The sequence below is a fragment of the Antechinus flavipes genome, chromosome 5, assembly GCF_016432865.1.
Source record: "Antechinus flavipes isolate AdamAnt ecotype Samford, QLD, Australia chromosome 5, AdamAnt_v2, whole genome shotgun sequence".
Classification (NCBI taxonomy): Eukaryota; Metazoa; Chordata; class Mammalia; order Dasyuromorphia; family Dasyuridae; genus Antechinus; species Antechinus flavipes.
In genome coordinates this window covers 275,445,067-275,461,565 of record NC_067402.1, presented here as the reverse complement: position 1 = coordinate 275,461,565, position 16,499 = coordinate 275,445,067, and the positions used below count along the sequence as shown (strand labels likewise).

Below are 16,499 nucleotides of genomic sequence, written 5' to 3'. Positions count from 1 at the left end.
TTGAATGGACTAAATTGGGAAGTAGTAAGCGAAGCCATATCATCCTTATGTCTCAGGTAGGGTTTGAATTAGACGACCTATCAGGTCCTTTCCAACTCTAAACATGGATGCCAGGGAGGGTTCTTGTCCTTCTCCTGATTGTTCCCACTTCATTTCATTAACAAGGGAGCTAGATTCTGGAAATTAAGGATTTTAGGGATTTGTACAAAACTTCACTAAAAGACCCATGTTCAGACATTTTTCTTCATCAGAAGATCTCAAGTTCCCCAAGAGAGGGAAATCATACTTCTTTTATATCTTATACAACCTTGGGCACAGTGATAGAACACTCCTATACTTTAAAGACCAATAATTTTGTTGTTATAGAAATTCTTTTCACCAGTGCAGATAGTAACCTTCAATCAATTATAGTCTTATAGAGTTTCCTTAGCCACAAAAAGGTTAAATGACTTGCCCAAGATCATAGAACTAAAAAATGTTAGACGTCTATTTGACTTCAAGTCTAACACTATACATGTAATTTTATTTCCTTTCCCTCCTTTCTCTTCCTATTATGGCCTTTATTTTTCTGAAATTAGCTTATTGATTGTATTTCATATTCTTTCCCTATTCCATTCTCAAATGCTCTCAGAATGATGTGACTTAATTATAGTTAGATCTTCACCAACTTTAATGAATTTGTCTTTTCTTCTACTGATTTACTCCTGCCATCTACCTCAATAAAATTTTACAAATAAGTTCAAAAACTAAAGTAGTGTGGCCACTTTATGTCTCTCCAATTGGCAAAGAGACCAATTATTTGCTGGCCAAGATGGTTTCTGGGTATTTTTAGTCTCCCAAAGATAACTGATTTGTATCAGTTGAGTTTCCTTAGGAAATGATCACAATCCTAAAAAATACAAAAAACAAAAAATCCCATTTTTCTTTGCCAATAGATGGTTTAAATTGGTTGAGTTGGAGCTTTTTAAATTATATATGAAATCATGTCTTTTGTATTCCTCTAATTTGGTATCAATTTTGATTCTTGCTCTAACAAGTCATGTCAGCTTGGTGGCACAGTGCATAAAGTGCCAGGCTTGAATTCAAATCTGTCCTCAAACACTTACTAGCTGTGTGACCTTGGTAAGTCCCTTAACTTTGTTTGCCTCAATTTCCTTATGTGTAAAATGAGCTGGAGAAGGCAATGGCAAACCATTTATATCTCTGTCAAGAAAATACCAAATGGAGTCAATGAAAAGTCAGATATAATTGAAAAAATGACTGAACAATAACAAATAACAAATCAATGATTTTATCTTTATCTTTTTTTAATTGATTGGTTTAATAATTATGGGTATTTTATTTTTGTGTTTAATCGATTGTAATTAATTAAACTTAGACTTAATTTTATATTTAACTGAGAGTTTTAATAATTATGCACTTCTTAAGCCTCAGGGTAGTTGCATGAATTTTTACATTTTTATGAATTTACATAACTGATTGCAATTGTTCAAATTAATACTTAATTTTCTATCCTGATATTTGAGTGAAAGGTTTAATAATCCTGAAGAAGTTTTCCAGAATTTTCTTCAGTTGCTGAAAAATGGAAGAAAATAAAATGTCTTTCTCAAGTAATTGGAGCTCTCAGTGTCATTCCTTCCTAGTCATGTGTTCATTTAGTCCTAGAGTTGAACTACTGCAAAGGATCATTAAAAGAAGGTCTGGTGATTCATGGACTATCAGCACTGTTCAGTGGGAGATATGGAAAATTATTAAGCTTGTTTTTGGAGACCACATAATACTTGGGTTTGACTCTTGAATGCTATACTCAACCATAGGTAAGGTATTCAACCTTCTTAAACCTCAGCTTTCTCTTTTGTAAAATGAGGATAACAATAATATCCAATTTGCAGGATTGTTATGAGGACCAAAGAAGATAGGGTTTTGGAAATCCTATGGAAATCTCAAAGTTCTAAGTCAATGTAAAAGCTGTTATTATTCAAATCCTTCTATGTGTTCTTGATCACTTCTATGGATACTTCCATCTGAAAGCATTCTATCAGCTTTCCATAACCCAGCTTTGCTACCCCTTCTATTCTGTGAAGATGTCAGAATTTTAAACAACTTATTCCATAAGTTCATTCCCCCCAGCAGGAAATTATCTCAAAGACAGATCCCACTTTACTCACCCAAGGGAACGAAAGGCTTGGAGGGCATGCTGGGCTTGGAGATGCCAATGGCATTAACAGCAAATATCCGGACTTCATAGGCAACACCTTCAATCATTTTCTTGGGCTCAAATGTTGTTTCTTTGATGAGATCAAAATTCAGCCTCATCCACCTAGAGCTCTGTTTTTTTTTCCTTTCGATAAAGTATCCTAGGAAAAGAGCAATACAGAGTCACAGTTCCTCTCTCCAGACTGAAATATGGGCACAAAGAGCTTTTTGGAAGACAGGTTTTTCTCTACAAATGAAGCACAGAATCATGTCTTTTATTTTAAAGCTAGATGCACCACAAAGCAAGTGACTGACCATCTATTGGAGAGGGGCTAAGGAAAGTGTGGAGATAAATGTAATGGAATATTAGAGAAATTCAGATAAGCGCACGAACGGATGCAGAACAAAGTGAAAAGGTCCAAGACAATAGGCACGATGACTGCAGTGAATCAAATAAAAATCAAATAAAAGATTAATTACAATGAATAATTTTAGTTTCAGTTCATCCTCAGATAATAGATCTATAATAAGCATTGGGTCTCTACTTGAAATTTTTCCAGCTTAGTGAGATCTTATGCTCTTCTAGCATGACCTTCAAGAATCCAGAATCACCTTTGGTCCATAGGGAGGTACCAGAGAAAGACTTAAGATGGAAAACAGTGTTATCTTAAGTTGTATAACACCTTCTATGTGATGACTTTTAAATATCATTTCTAATGTGATAGCCATAAAAATATATAAAGAATACCCAGTTCTTTGATAATTCTATCCATTTCCCACAAGACATTTACCTAGGATAGGGGACCCGCCATCATTTGCGGGGGGCTCCCAGTTCATAATGCACCAATCATCTCCCACATCTGACACGTTAGGTGCCAGTGGAGGATCCGGGATATCTATGACAGACAAAACAGAGAAAAATCTTAAGTGAGGAATTTTTTCTGTGAAAGTCACACTAATAAGAAATGTTTTTTAGAGAACTTTTGTCATAGGGACATGAAATGCAATCAATAAGCTGACTTCAGTAAAAATAAAAGTCATAGTAAATAGGAAGAAAGGGGAGAAGGAAGAAATAAAACTCAAGAGAAAAGGAGAGAGATAAAATAACAGAAAAGTTGGAGCCCTTTACTTTCTCTCTTTCCCTTCCGAACTCTTCCAAGCCTATCCCCTCTCCCACAGTACTCCATACATTTTCTTCTCTGGCCTTCACCCTAGCTCCATTCCACTTCTCTGGCTCCAAATGGATTCAGGATAACCATCCTGAGGGGTTCATGTTAGTTACCATGAGAGAACAACCTGAGATAAAGATGCCAGAATTAATTAAATCTGTAGAAACTAAGCTATTTGAATTATTATTATTATTTTCTATAGACTAGTGATTTCAATGGCATAGAAATTCCCTCCATTGATAGATATAGATATAAAGTTATTTGTTTTAGAGAGCTGCCTAGAACACCAAGAGGCTTTGTGACTTTCTCGGAGTTACATGGCAGTGTTTGTCAAAGAGGGGTAGCTGGATGGCCCAGGGGATAAAGTGTTGGTCCTGGAATTATACAGACTAATTTTACTGAGCTCAAATAACTGAGACACTTATTAATTATGTGACCAAGTCATTTAATTCTATTTCCCTTATTTTACTCCTCTGGAAATGGCATACTACTGGAGTATCTTTGCCAAGAAAACCCCAAGTAGAATCAAGAAGATCAGACATGCTTGAAAAATGACTGAACAACAACCATTTGTTAGAGAGGACTTGAATGCAGGACTTCTTGGTTCCAAGTCTGGCTCTCTATCCTACATTTCTTACAAACAATCACAATCTTATTGCCAAGACCCATTCAATACTCTCAGATAGCGAATGGCGCCCACCAGAAATGACCAAGTTACTCAAGTTCTGCTGAATCCTGGGAGAACTCACCGACCACCTTGATCTTGATGCTTGCATGTGCCTCTCCTGCTTCATTCTTGAGGTTGATGTTGTAGACCCCAGAATCTTCTCTCTCGGCTACATCAATGACCAAGGTGCTACTATCGGGATAGGATTCAGATCGTATCCGACCTCCACCTTCTGCAATAGCCTATGCAGAAAATGCAAAAATAAAATGATGACTCCACTGAAGAGAGAGAGCAATCCTCTACTGTCTCTGTTCTTCATTGGAGGGATTTGGGGGGGTGTCTACATTTTAGATGGAAAAAATACATATGTATTTTTCTATTATATGTATATATTCTCTTTATATATATTTCTCTCAATATTTTCTCTCTTTCTTTCTATATATATATATATAGTTCTAGTTTCCCTGACCACTAACTGAAATTTAACATTTCCTTAAATTACTTTTTAAAAAGTTTCCAAGAAGTTGTGTGCAGCCTTTGCCAGACTGACTGCTAAAGGGGGGGTCCAACACAGACAAGTCAAGGTTACTGCCATTGAGGGAAGGGAGGAGTTCAAGGACCATCAGCTGGGGGTGTGGCCATACTTTGAAAGGCTGTAAAGAAAAAGTTCAGAAATCCACCAAATATTAAGTTCAATAAACTCTGTTTTCTGTGGAATTCAGAGCTGGAAGGGATTGAAGAGATCTAAATTATATATCAGAGGCATCCAGTCCAATCCATAGGGTTGGGGTTTGTTTGTCTCTAATAGATCTATTCCCTCATGAGGAATAACTCTGTCTTCTAAGGGCTTAACTGAGGAATTCATCCTGGACATAATACCTTTAGTTTGACAGAATGAATTTTCCTCCAAAAGGCAAATCTTTATTATAACCTAAGGAGTGAGAAAGCAGAAGCAAAGAAAATCCATGTGAAATCCATGGAAAATTAAAATTTCAGGAGCTAAGTTGGCACTTGATAAACACTTGTTAATTGATCACATTAAAATGAAACCATGCCATTTTTAATTCATAATCTAAAATTTCTTCAGCTATTTTTCAAACCACAATTACTAAAAAAAATAGTTTGTCACTGAGTAGAATCATATCACTTTTCTCTTCCCTGAGCTACTTTACTTCCCAGAAGGAATTCATCTACCAAATATTGACTGTACAAATTTGAAGACACAGATTACTATGTATTGAAATTAATTTAAATGTAACTAGTTATCAGGATTTCATTGGTTAGATTGACGTTCCATGGGAAATTCTTAATAAAAAGTTAGCTTGTAAAAAATGGGATATACCTTGTCTGCCCTGCTCCACATAACCTTGGGGGCTGGCTCTCCACTGACTGGGATCTCAAGGCGAAGTTTGCTTCCGGCAATAACGGTGACAGTGTTGTCAGCATCCAGACCATCCAGGTAGATCTTAGGAGGATCTGGATATCAGATGTAGTTATTAATATCGCATCATTCTTTCTAGAATGAGAGGTTCAAATCCTATCTCTGATACTTGTGACTTATGTGACCTTGAACACATCCCTTCAACTCCCTGGATCTCAGTTTCCTCTTCTGTGAAGTGAGGGAGCTGGACTCAATGGCCCTCAATTCTAGATCTGGGATCCTGTAATGGGTATACCATGAAGCGTACTAGCCCCCATACCCATGAACTCCCAATCCATCCATTTATCTAATGGATGCAAGACACTGTGCAAAGTATCATTTGAGATACAAAGATGAATAAGACATGCTTCTTATGGAAGTAAGACAGTCCCTGAAAGAACACTAAATTAGGGCTTGGTAGCCCTAAACCCAACATCCATCTCTACCTCTTGATGATTTATACTACTTCTTAATTTCTCTAAACCTCAGTTTCCTTATCTGTAAAATGAAGATATTAATGATGATAATAATAGCTATTTTACATGTCTTGTGTCACTATGAGAATCAAAAGAGGTAATGGATAATGATGGAGAGCAGATTGGGGAATACCAATGAAGGGAGAAACAGAAGCTACAAAATCACGAGAATGGAATCGTGGGTTTAGGAAAGAGATCACAAAGCAGGATTAAAGGGGTGATACTGTTGTGATGGAACACTTCAATTGTCCCATCTTTTTCTGATGTGCTGTCTCTGGTACCAGACAAAAGAGCAGCCAATAAATTAGTGAGCTTCAAGACAGTTTTATTCTTGATACTCTGTAATCACTTCTGACTACAAAGTTGCTGAAGAAGACATAACCATTCAATCTTACAAGACTTGGAAGGAAAGCTGGACACAGCTTGATCAGCATCCAAGTTTGCAGAGAGTAGGATTTAAAGGACTTAGATAAAGGTTAGATAGGATTGTATGGTTCAAAATTCAGGGTATGTTAGTCCAGGCAGGATGGGAAGTTATCAAGAAGGCAATTCTGAAGATATAAACAGAATTCCAATGAGAAAGGGGAGGCAAAGTTCTCTTAAGAGATTGATGTGCACACACGATTAGCTCTTAGACAAATTGAGGTGTAAAAAAGATGTTTAAAAAATAGAAGGAGGAGGCAACTAGGTGGCGCGGTGGATAGAGCACCAGCCCTGAAGTCAGGAGGATCTGAGTTCAAATTTGGATCTCAGATACTTCACACTTCCTGGCTAAGTGACCCTGGGCAAGTCATTCAAGCCCAATTGCTTCAGCAAAAAACCAAAAGCCAAAAAATAAAAAAATAGAAGGAGGTCAGGTAATGGAGGATGAACATCCTTTCTTGTAAGAATTATAACAAGAATATTAGACTTCAGAATGACCTGGGACAACTGAATGTTAAGGAGAAAAAAGCATTTTCAAAAAAGCATTTTTTTGGGAAAAAGATGAAAAAAAAAGGGCTCATCTTGTTGCAAAGAAGCATATAGATTCAAGACCACAAGGAACCTCAAAGACTAGCTAGTACAAATGAGGAAGGGAAGTGAGCTGGCCCAGGTCATACATATTGTAAGTGCTAAGGGTGGACTGACACTCAGGGGCTAGCATCCTTTTCACTGAACTACAAGAAGAAAAAACAACTTAGAAAAGGCAGAATTCCCGACTCTGATTTTGCTTCTGTTTTCTCTGCTACGAGGATGATCTTTGGACTGAAAAGAATCTGATAGAAATAAGGAAGCAGATAGTGAGCACACCTTGCTGCCTCTCATGATTTTGAGCTTTCTGCCTCAAATAAATCACCTTTTAGGATCCTGCCAAACTGGGAGATGGCATTGTTGAGCCGTGGAGAGCAAAGAGAATGCCAGCTCTTTTTCTGGCTCTGTGGATCAGATTGCAGGAACAAAAGCAGAGAGTCCTGAAAAAGGTACCCAGAGATGAGTTGTCTTCAGTGGGTACCAGGAACTACAAAGAATGTGAGAAGAAGAGATCAAAGATCATAGGATCCTAGTCGGAGAGCCGGAAGGAGTCTTGAGATCATCAAATCTAATCCCCTCATTTTACACATGAGTAAACTGAGTCATGGGGAGCAAAAATGACTTGAAAGAGGTCACACAAATAATAAATACTAAGACGAGAATTGGAAGGTAAGTTTCTCTGGTTCAGAATCACACGCCACAACAAAGATTTTGAAGGGCCAAGTAGAAAGGGAGGGCAGAGAATAGTAATTGCAGGAGGGTTAAGGTTGAGTCTATCATGGAAGTAGGTGATGATTCAATGGTGGAAGCATGCTGAAGAGGCAGAACAAAGACATGGGGATGTAGTCAGGGAATGGCAAGTAGTCCAAGTAGACTAGTATTTAGTGTATGTGAAGGGGGTGATAAAAGATGAGGCTAGAATGGTAGAATAGGTAAAAATACAGAGCACCTGACTGAGTCTAATGAATTTGTACTTAATTTGGTAAGCAATAGGGAGCTATTGAAGGAATATGAGCTGGCGAGTGATGTTTAATCTAATATCTCTTACTGTGATATTTAAACTAATTTGGAGGGAGGAAAAGAACAAAGGTACAGAAAACAATCATGTGCCTATTGTGAGAGTTGAGGCAAGAATTAACAAGAATTTCAATTACAGTGATGGCAAGGGGAATGGAAAGGAAAAAATGCATATAACAAACATAGAAGAGCTTGGATAGATTAGTGACTGAATGAAGGGATTGAGGAAGAATGAATGAATAGAGCAGTTATTATGTGCTTATTATGGGTAAAGCTCTGAGGAAACATGAAAAAATAAGATAATTCCCATTCTCAAGGGGCTCACATTTGAATGAAAGAGGGAAGAGTCGAAGATCTGAAATTCATCATTGTCAAGTTCTTTGTGCCTGACTAGATTTATCTATCTATAAATATATCTATATATAGACATCTATAGATAGATATGCATCTATCTATGTATATATAGATATGTATGTGTGTATATGTATATATATTGCCTTTAAATTTCACATAATACAAAACTCTTGAATTGATGCACTGAGGTTGGACAACTGAGCACTTAAGGCTAATTACCGATTGGGCACTACTCTATAAGCATATGTTGGAAAATGGCCCTTCCCACTATCCTGTGCTGGCTCGATAATTGATGTATACAGAGAATTGTAGGAGGGACTAGAGGGTGGAATAAGACTGGCCAGGGTCACATCTGGACGGGAGACAAAGAGGAGAAGTCATGGAGATTCTGCGTCCATCCAATTCACTCCTACCGCTAAAGACCAAGAATAAAGACCAAGGACTTTTGCTTATCCTGACTCTGGCTGATTCTAAGGTATCCAGGGTGCTAACTCAGTCTTCACACTTTTATATTCTAGAGTAGAAATAAAAATCACCTCTAGAAACAGCAGTAGCATACTTTATGTACTCACCTATAACGTGAACTTTGGCAGTCAACGGAATATTGTAGGCATCAGGTGTAAATACGTATTCACCTTCATCCTCAATGAGAGCACTGGCTATCACTAATTTGTGGATTCTATGAAAACAGTGAGATACCTTCTTTAGACCAGGCTCTGAGCTAAGTATTGGCTTGTATGTTTATCAAGATAGAAAATATAAAGATAAAAGTCATTGTCCCCTTGGGGCTTATACACTAAAAGGGTTTATAAGCTAACTATTGCATTGAATGAGAAGTAATAAGAATGTAGCAAAAGCAAAAAATGCTCCATGAAGACAGAAGTCAGAGGAAGGAGAGAATTTTTGACAGTGGGTTCTGTGAAGCCTTCATGGAGGAGGGGGTATCTGGGCTAGGTCTTGAAGGATAATCAGGCTGGTATACAGGTATTAGACTCCCCATGGAGCCAAGCATCATGGAGAGTTGGTCATGGTCTGATCAACTAGCTCAGCTCAGACAGGCAACAGGATCATGGACCTTGATTATTCTCTCTGGTTGCCCATGCTCACTCAGCCATAGTTCTGGATTATGTGCCAGCTTCTTATGCAGGACTGAGTTTGTTGTCTAATTATTTCATATTTGAACATTATGGCCATGGATCTGTGACTTCATTGATAGGGCAAATATCCCAACCTGCCCATTCCTCCTACTCCGGTTTCATCTTATCCATATCCTTTCATGGGCTTCCAATTACTTCTAATCTACCCAGTTCCCCTGTTCATCCATTATCCTTCACTGTTATTTAATAGTTAGCAAGATGGCTATTTCATAACTAACAAAAATGACACTAGAGAATTGATAGAGCTTGATAATACATTTTCTATATTTCATGAATCCACGACTTAATTTTTGCCTCCAATACAGATGATAGCCCTGCAACAACTCCTTAGATGTTCTCCATCTGTTGGTATGGCTGAAAAATCAGCATTTCAGCCAGATAAGAGACGAATCTCTTTGGACACAGCCAGTCAGACCCTTGAGGAAAAGATATACATTTGAACGAAAGTCTCTTTGTCTTGATAGAACTTGGACCTCACTGGAAAACTTCTGAGAACCCAGCCATGGTACATGGGACAAAACATCATTTTTGGGGTCAGAGGACTAGGGTTCAACTCCCACATCCATTTCCGTGAGGCCCAGGAAGAGAGTGTTAATGAAGGCTTGCCTTGGATAACTTACTTTCCTTTGTGGACGACCTTTAAGCGTTCACCTTCTTGGACAGGTAGGCCGTTCTTAGTCCATTTCCCTGATATATTTTCAGAGATTTCACACTTCAAGCAGATTTCTTTTCCAAGTTTCTCAGTTATATCTGTTAGGGGCTGCAATATCTTCAGGGGTCTCACTAAGGAAATGGATAAAATGGAAAAATACAGGACTGAAACTGTGGACTGGTTTGGATGACAGAACCTCCCAATCCTACTGTTTGCATGGACACATTAGAAAAACCTATGCCTGAAACAAGTATTATAAAAGCACGACGGCAGCATTGTATGTCTTTTTTCAGTAATTAGAATAATAAACATAAAGTTATGTGAGCTAAGAGACAGAAGAGGAAACCAAGGGGATTTTCCTGATGTGGTCCTTTTGTGAGATGTAGAAATAACCATGACCCCTACATCTCGTTCTCAGTTCTGCATATTGATCATCATCACAGCCAGTTATCATTGGGTCATCTTGTAACATTAATGTCCAATTGGGCCTGATCATGTTGTGATGTGAACCGTGACTTTTTCTTAAGACAGTAACTTTATTGAATACATTAACTCTTGGAGCATCCTCAGTACAAGCCCTCTGAATGCAATGTACCCAGATTCCCTCCAAACCGAGTCCCATTTTTTCAGCTTTGGATTTGGGCCCACTATCTGTGTTTTGGCAGAATGTTCATCGAGCATTACTTGCTCATGTAATTGATGGATGGCAACTCAGGGATCCTATGGGCTTCAGTATTGTTTATAAGACAGGTTAGTCAATTCTATTTAACAACCATGTATTAAACATTTACTATGTGCAGGCAGCAACTAGGGGTTTGGAATACAAATATAAAAAAATGAAACAGTCTTTATGCTCAGGAAAATTACACTTATTGTGAAGGAAATGGAAAATGAATAGCAGTATAGCTTCATGAATAGAAAATTGGCCTTGAATCAGGAAGACCTGGTTGATGCAGACTGGTTCTGTGATCTTGAGCAAATCACTTAATCTCTTAGTGTTATAGGCACCTAAGACCATAAATTATTGTTATTATTATTATTATTAGTAGTAGTAGAAATAATAATAATTCACATTTATTAAGCACCTTCTATATGCCAGGGGCTGTGCTAAAAAACTTTATAATTATTGTCATATTTAATCTTCACCACAACCCCGAAAGGCAGGTGCTATTATTAATTCCACTTTACAGTTGAAGAAACTGAGCAAATAGGGTTAAGTAACTTGTCCAGAGTCACCCAGCTAGGAAGGAGTTGAGGCTGGATTTGAACTCATTTCCTCACTCTGGACGTCCAATGATACCACCTAGCAGAGGTGCCGAAAAATGCAGAGAAAGTGCCGATTGTAATCATCAGCTCAGAGAGTGGGAGGAGTGGAAGTGATATTTATCTGGGTTTTGATGATAATTGTAAGGGTCTACTTTTTTCTCTTTAAGCAAGGAAATACTGCACATAAAATGTGAATTAAAGTTGAAATCTGACATTCAGTTTTTAAAGCCTTTCTTGACCACTGGTTTCTACCCATCTCTACTGTTTGCTCTCTGATTTAATGTTCTATGTGAAATAAAGATTTGGCTAGAACCTCCTGCAACAGAAACAGATCACAAGGAGTTGGAAGACTTCTTAGGATCCTGGATTCCCAGCAGGAGACCCTTCTGAGGCCATCAGGTTTAATCCTCTCCTTTTATAGGTGAGGAGCCTGAGGTCCAGGGATATATAAGATGTTCCCCAAATCCCCAAATCAAGTGGTTAGCAGGCAAGCTGGGATTTGAACTCAAGTCTTCTGGATTCCAAATCCAACATGCTTTATTTTAACTATACCATGCTGTACAAAAAATGGTACAGGACATTTTTATTAATTTACTGGAATTTTTGTCAAATTTGTTGTTAATTTCCTGTAATCAATAGCGACAAACATGAGAAACAATCACTACTGGAGAGGCAGGTGAGGAAGACTTACAGTCCACACTCAGTTTGCAAGAAGACTGTCCCCCAGTTGTCATGACAGAGTATTCCGCGCTGTCCGCCTTGGTGGCTCCTTCTATGATCAAGGTGTGCTTCTTTCCTTCCACTTTGACCCGGTATCTAGATTTTGGACCGATGATAATCTCCTCACCATTCTTAAACCTTGGTGAAAAATGAGAACAATTTCCACATTATGAATGGAGTACTAAAAATGTTCTGGTGGCTCCTTCGGTCCATAAGATAAAATCAGAATCAGGTACTAAGGGACAGGGATACTGAGGGGTAGTAAAAAGAATGCTAGACTTCAAATCAGGAAAATCCCGCATTCAAATCTGATCATAAGTAAATCATTTAACTTTTCTGAGCTTTGGTGCTCTATGTAAGAGCTACATCATAGGGTTTTTTAGAAAACATCAAATGAGGTAATTTATATAAATAATTTGCCAAAACTTAGAGCTGGATCTTATTTTTCTGTTTTTGGTTTTTGTCTGTGATTTCATTGATATATTTATATATGCATATGTATATATATATATGTATGTATGTATATATAATTCCCAATGAGGAAATCCTTCTTCTAAGACAAATTTGTATGAGGAAACTCTTCTTGAAATCAAGCCCAAATTCTATACTTTGAAGCTTAAGCCCTGTGCGCCTGATTTCACCCTCCGGGACCAATCCAAACAAATCCAATCTCTTTTTCCCATGATAGCTCTTCAAACACTTCCATTGGCTATGGTGTGCTCCCGCTTATTCTGGCTGGGAGTTGGGAAAAAAAGGCCATTTAGGCTTAACATCAGGGAAGTCTTGGCTCAGCGTAGCTGGCCCAAAAAAGAAGAGGTTGCCCAGAAAAAGGTAAATCTTCCGGTGAGACTTTGGTGTTTGGATTGGACTAGATGGCCACTGAGGTCCCTTCTGATTCTCAGATTCTCTGATTCTTCAGGCTAAATCCTCTTAATTCCCTCAAAAAAACACTGACATGGCAAGATTTTGTCTCCCTCTGGTTATTCCCTGGCTTATCAGTATCCCACTAGTAATCAGACTAGGGCAGAGGTATTCTATTTCCTGAATCTGGGTCCCTCGTAAATGATGCCTTATTTCATATGGCCCTTGAAAAATACTATTAAAAATTACGTTCACCACATTTTCAAAAAATACAGTGATAAGAACCCTGTAAATAAAGCTCTGGCTCCAGGCCAGAAGGCATCTATTCCAGTGGATTCCTATTATACCATTTGTGTTACTTAAAACAAAACACCTTAGTTTCAGATTCAATTCTGAAAATATCAACATAAACATGGAAGAAACTATTTCCATCTCTACCAAGACCAGTGATAACTTCATTTTACAAAACTGTTTTTGGAAGCACATTTTTACAGCCAGTATTTCTGCTAAAGAAAGATGTGTAACCCTCAGCAAGTCACTAAATCCAATTGCCTTGCCAAAAAAAAATTAAAATTAAAAAATTCACGTTTAATATATATTTATTGGATTATCATTTCTAAGATATAAAGAGAACTAAGTCAAATTTATAAGAATATATCATTCCCCAAATGATAAATGGTCAAAGAATATGAACTGAAAATTTTCAAATGAAGAAATTAAAGCCATCTATAATCATATAACAAAATACTCTAAATCACTATTGATTAGAGAAATGCAAATTAAAACAACTCTGAGGTACCATTTCATACCTATCAAATTGTCTAAAATTACAGGAAAAGATAATGATAAATGTTGGTGAGGATGTGGAAAAACTGCATTATTGGTGGAATTGTGAATTGATTCAGCCATCTGGGAAATAATTCGGAACTATGCCCAAAGGGCTATAAAACTGTGCAGTGTCACTACTGAGTCTGTATCCTAAAGAGATCATAAAAGAGAGAAAAAGACCCACGTGTACAAAAGTGTTTGTAGCAATTTGTTTTTGTGCTCACAAGAAACTGGAAATTGAGTGGATGCCCATTATCTGGGGAATGGTTGAATATTATTGTTTTATAAGAAATGATGAATGGGATGATTTCTTTTTTTTCTTTAAAAAAATCCCTTAATTTAAAGGGCAGCTAGATGGCACAGTAGATAGGGCAGTGACCCTAGAGTTAGGAGGACCTGAGTTCAAATATGACCTCAGACACTTAATACTTCCTAGATGTGTAACCCTCAGCAAGTCAGTTAACCCCAGTTGCCTTGCCAAAAAAAAATTAAAATTAAAAAATGCACATGTTTAACATACATTGGATTGCTAGCTGTCTAGAGGAAAGGGTGGGAAAAAAGAGATGGAGAAAAAAATTTGGAACATAAGGTTTTGCAAGGGTGAATATTGAATAATATCTAATGCATGTTTTGAAAATAAAAAGCTTTAATTTAAAAAAATCTACAAAAATTTAATTAATTAATTAAAAAAATTTAGTTTTCAACATTTCATTTTTGTAAAATTTGGAGTTCCAGATTATTTTCTCCCTTCCTCCCTTAGTGTTCTTCTTCTCAAGAGAGCAAGCAATCTGATATAGATTATACACATACAATCATTTAAACATATTTCCACATTAGCCATTTTGTAAAAGAAAAAATAGAACAAAAGGGAAAAACTATAAAAAAGAAAAAGAAAAAGAAAAAAAGTAAAAATAGTATGCTTTCCTCCTCATTCAGTCTTCATAATTCTCTCTCTGAATTCAAATGGAATTTTCTATCCCAAGTCTATTGGAATTGTCTTGGATCATTACATTGCTGAGAAGAGCCAAGTCTATCACATAATCTTGCTATTATTATGTAAAATGTTTTCTTGGTTCTGCTCACTTCACTTAGCATCAATTCATATAAGGGTCTCCAGGCTTTTTTGAAACTAGTTTGCTTATTGTTTCTTAGAGAACAATAATATTCCATTAACCTTCATATTTATCCATTCCCTAATTGATGGGTATCTACTCAATTTTCAATTCCTTGTCACAACAAAAAAAGAGCTGCTACAAATGTTTTTGCACATGTGGGTCCTTTTCCCTCTTCTGTGATTTCTTTGGGATGCAGACCCACTACTCACATAAGCAGGTTAATTTCCAGTAAGCCTGGAAAGATGTATGTTAACTAATGCTGGAATGAAATAAGCAGAATCAGGAGAACATTGTACACTAACAGGAATATTGTGAAATGATAAACTATGCTAGATTTAGCTCTTCTCAGCAATTTAGCAAAACAATTCCAATAGATTTGGGATGGAAAATGCCATCCACATCCAGCAAATGGACTATGAGAGTAAAGGTGGATCAAAATCTACTATTTTCATTTTTTTTGTAGTTTGTTTTTTCTTTCTTGTGATTTTTCCCTTTCGTTGTGATTTTTCTTTCACAACATAGAAATACATTTTAAATGCTTGCACATGTTTAACCTTAAAAAAAGTGTTTTTGGCAACTTTTGTTTTTTTGCCAATCAACATAAACATGGAATGCTCAAATTAAAGTTGGTCCTAGAAATTAAATTTCCCAGATCTTCATCATTATTTTAATGAGACACGTTAGTAAATAAGACCCAGGATGGGAAGTATCAAGACATCTTACTTTGGTTCAGGGCTGGAGAGCTTTTTCTTCAGCTTTTTCTTTTCAGATTGTCTGATGAAACTTAGGGACTTTTCTCAGAATCACGTTTTTAAAATAAATAAAAGAAAATATACAGAATGAAGAAGGAAACTAAAAATTAGTGAAAACAAAGATGTGAGGAAATTTCCCAAAGCCAAAGCCTTCCAATTTTTGTCCATTTAAAAATTGACAGAGCTCATAGGTGGAAGAAAGGTTGCTTACCATTTTACATTGGCGTCGTCCTCGGACACCTCGCATTCCAGTTCTATTTTTTCCCCACAGTAGGCATTGGTATCCTCCAGTTGTTTGGTCACCATTATTGGGGGCTCTAGTGTGAGAGACAAATGAACCAGTCACCCAGAAGCTCTGGTCCCAGACCTGCATCTTCTGCTTCTAACCAGTCACACAGTGGGAAGATGCTAACTCTCCTGGAGGGCACACGAACCCTGCTCTTACCCCCTGCACCATCTCTTGTGCAGCTACTCCTTTGGACAGGTATGGACATGTGCAGGGATAGGGATGATTTAATATAATCTATAATTTAATTGATGGAGGAATCTTCCAGTGAGAAATTCCCTTTATCAATGGAAGTCAGAACTTTCCCTGCATCTTAGTTTTGGAGAATATCCTAGAGCTGTGAAAGATTACGGGACTTGTCTAGGGTCAGAAAGCCTACATGTATCAAAGGCAAGACTGGAATTGGGGTTTTATTGACTATAACAGATAAACAGAAATAAAAGTTTCCTACTGTTCCCATGTTCTACGATTGATATTTCTGATGAAAGAAAGAATCTATAAAATTCAATGGAAACCACTAGTCTAGATCAGGGGTCTGAATCCCTTCTTATA

General features: G+C 37.2%; 1 protein-coding gene across 6 annotated transcripts in view; it reads right to left on the bottom strand.

Moving 5' to 3' along the window:
* The window catches only part of MYBPC1 (myosin binding protein C1), a 108,347-nt gene that overhangs the window by 27,710 nt on the left and 64,138 nt on the right, over window positions 1-16,499 (bottom strand). For all 6 annotated transcript variants that reach the window (XM_052001839.1, XM_052001843.1, XM_052001840.1 and 3 more), the window contains 8 exons: window positions 15,873-15,978; window positions 12,077-12,243; window positions 10,088-10,250; window positions 8,883-8,989; window positions 5,375-5,508; window positions 4,115-4,274; window positions 2,988-3,092; window positions 2,169-2,357 (listed from right to left, as the gene is read on the bottom strand). In XM_052001839.1, coding sequence (XP_051857799.1) covers window positions 2,169-2,357; window positions 2,988-3,092; window positions 4,115-4,274; window positions 5,375-5,508; window positions 8,883-8,989; window positions 10,088-10,250; window positions 12,077-12,243; window positions 15,873-15,978 — 1,131 coding nt within the window. The remainder of the gene's footprint in view (window positions 1-2,168; window positions 2,358-2,987; window positions 3,093-4,114; window positions 4,275-5,374; window positions 5,509-8,882; window positions 8,990-10,087; window positions 10,251-12,076; window positions 12,244-15,872; window positions 15,979-16,499) is intronic.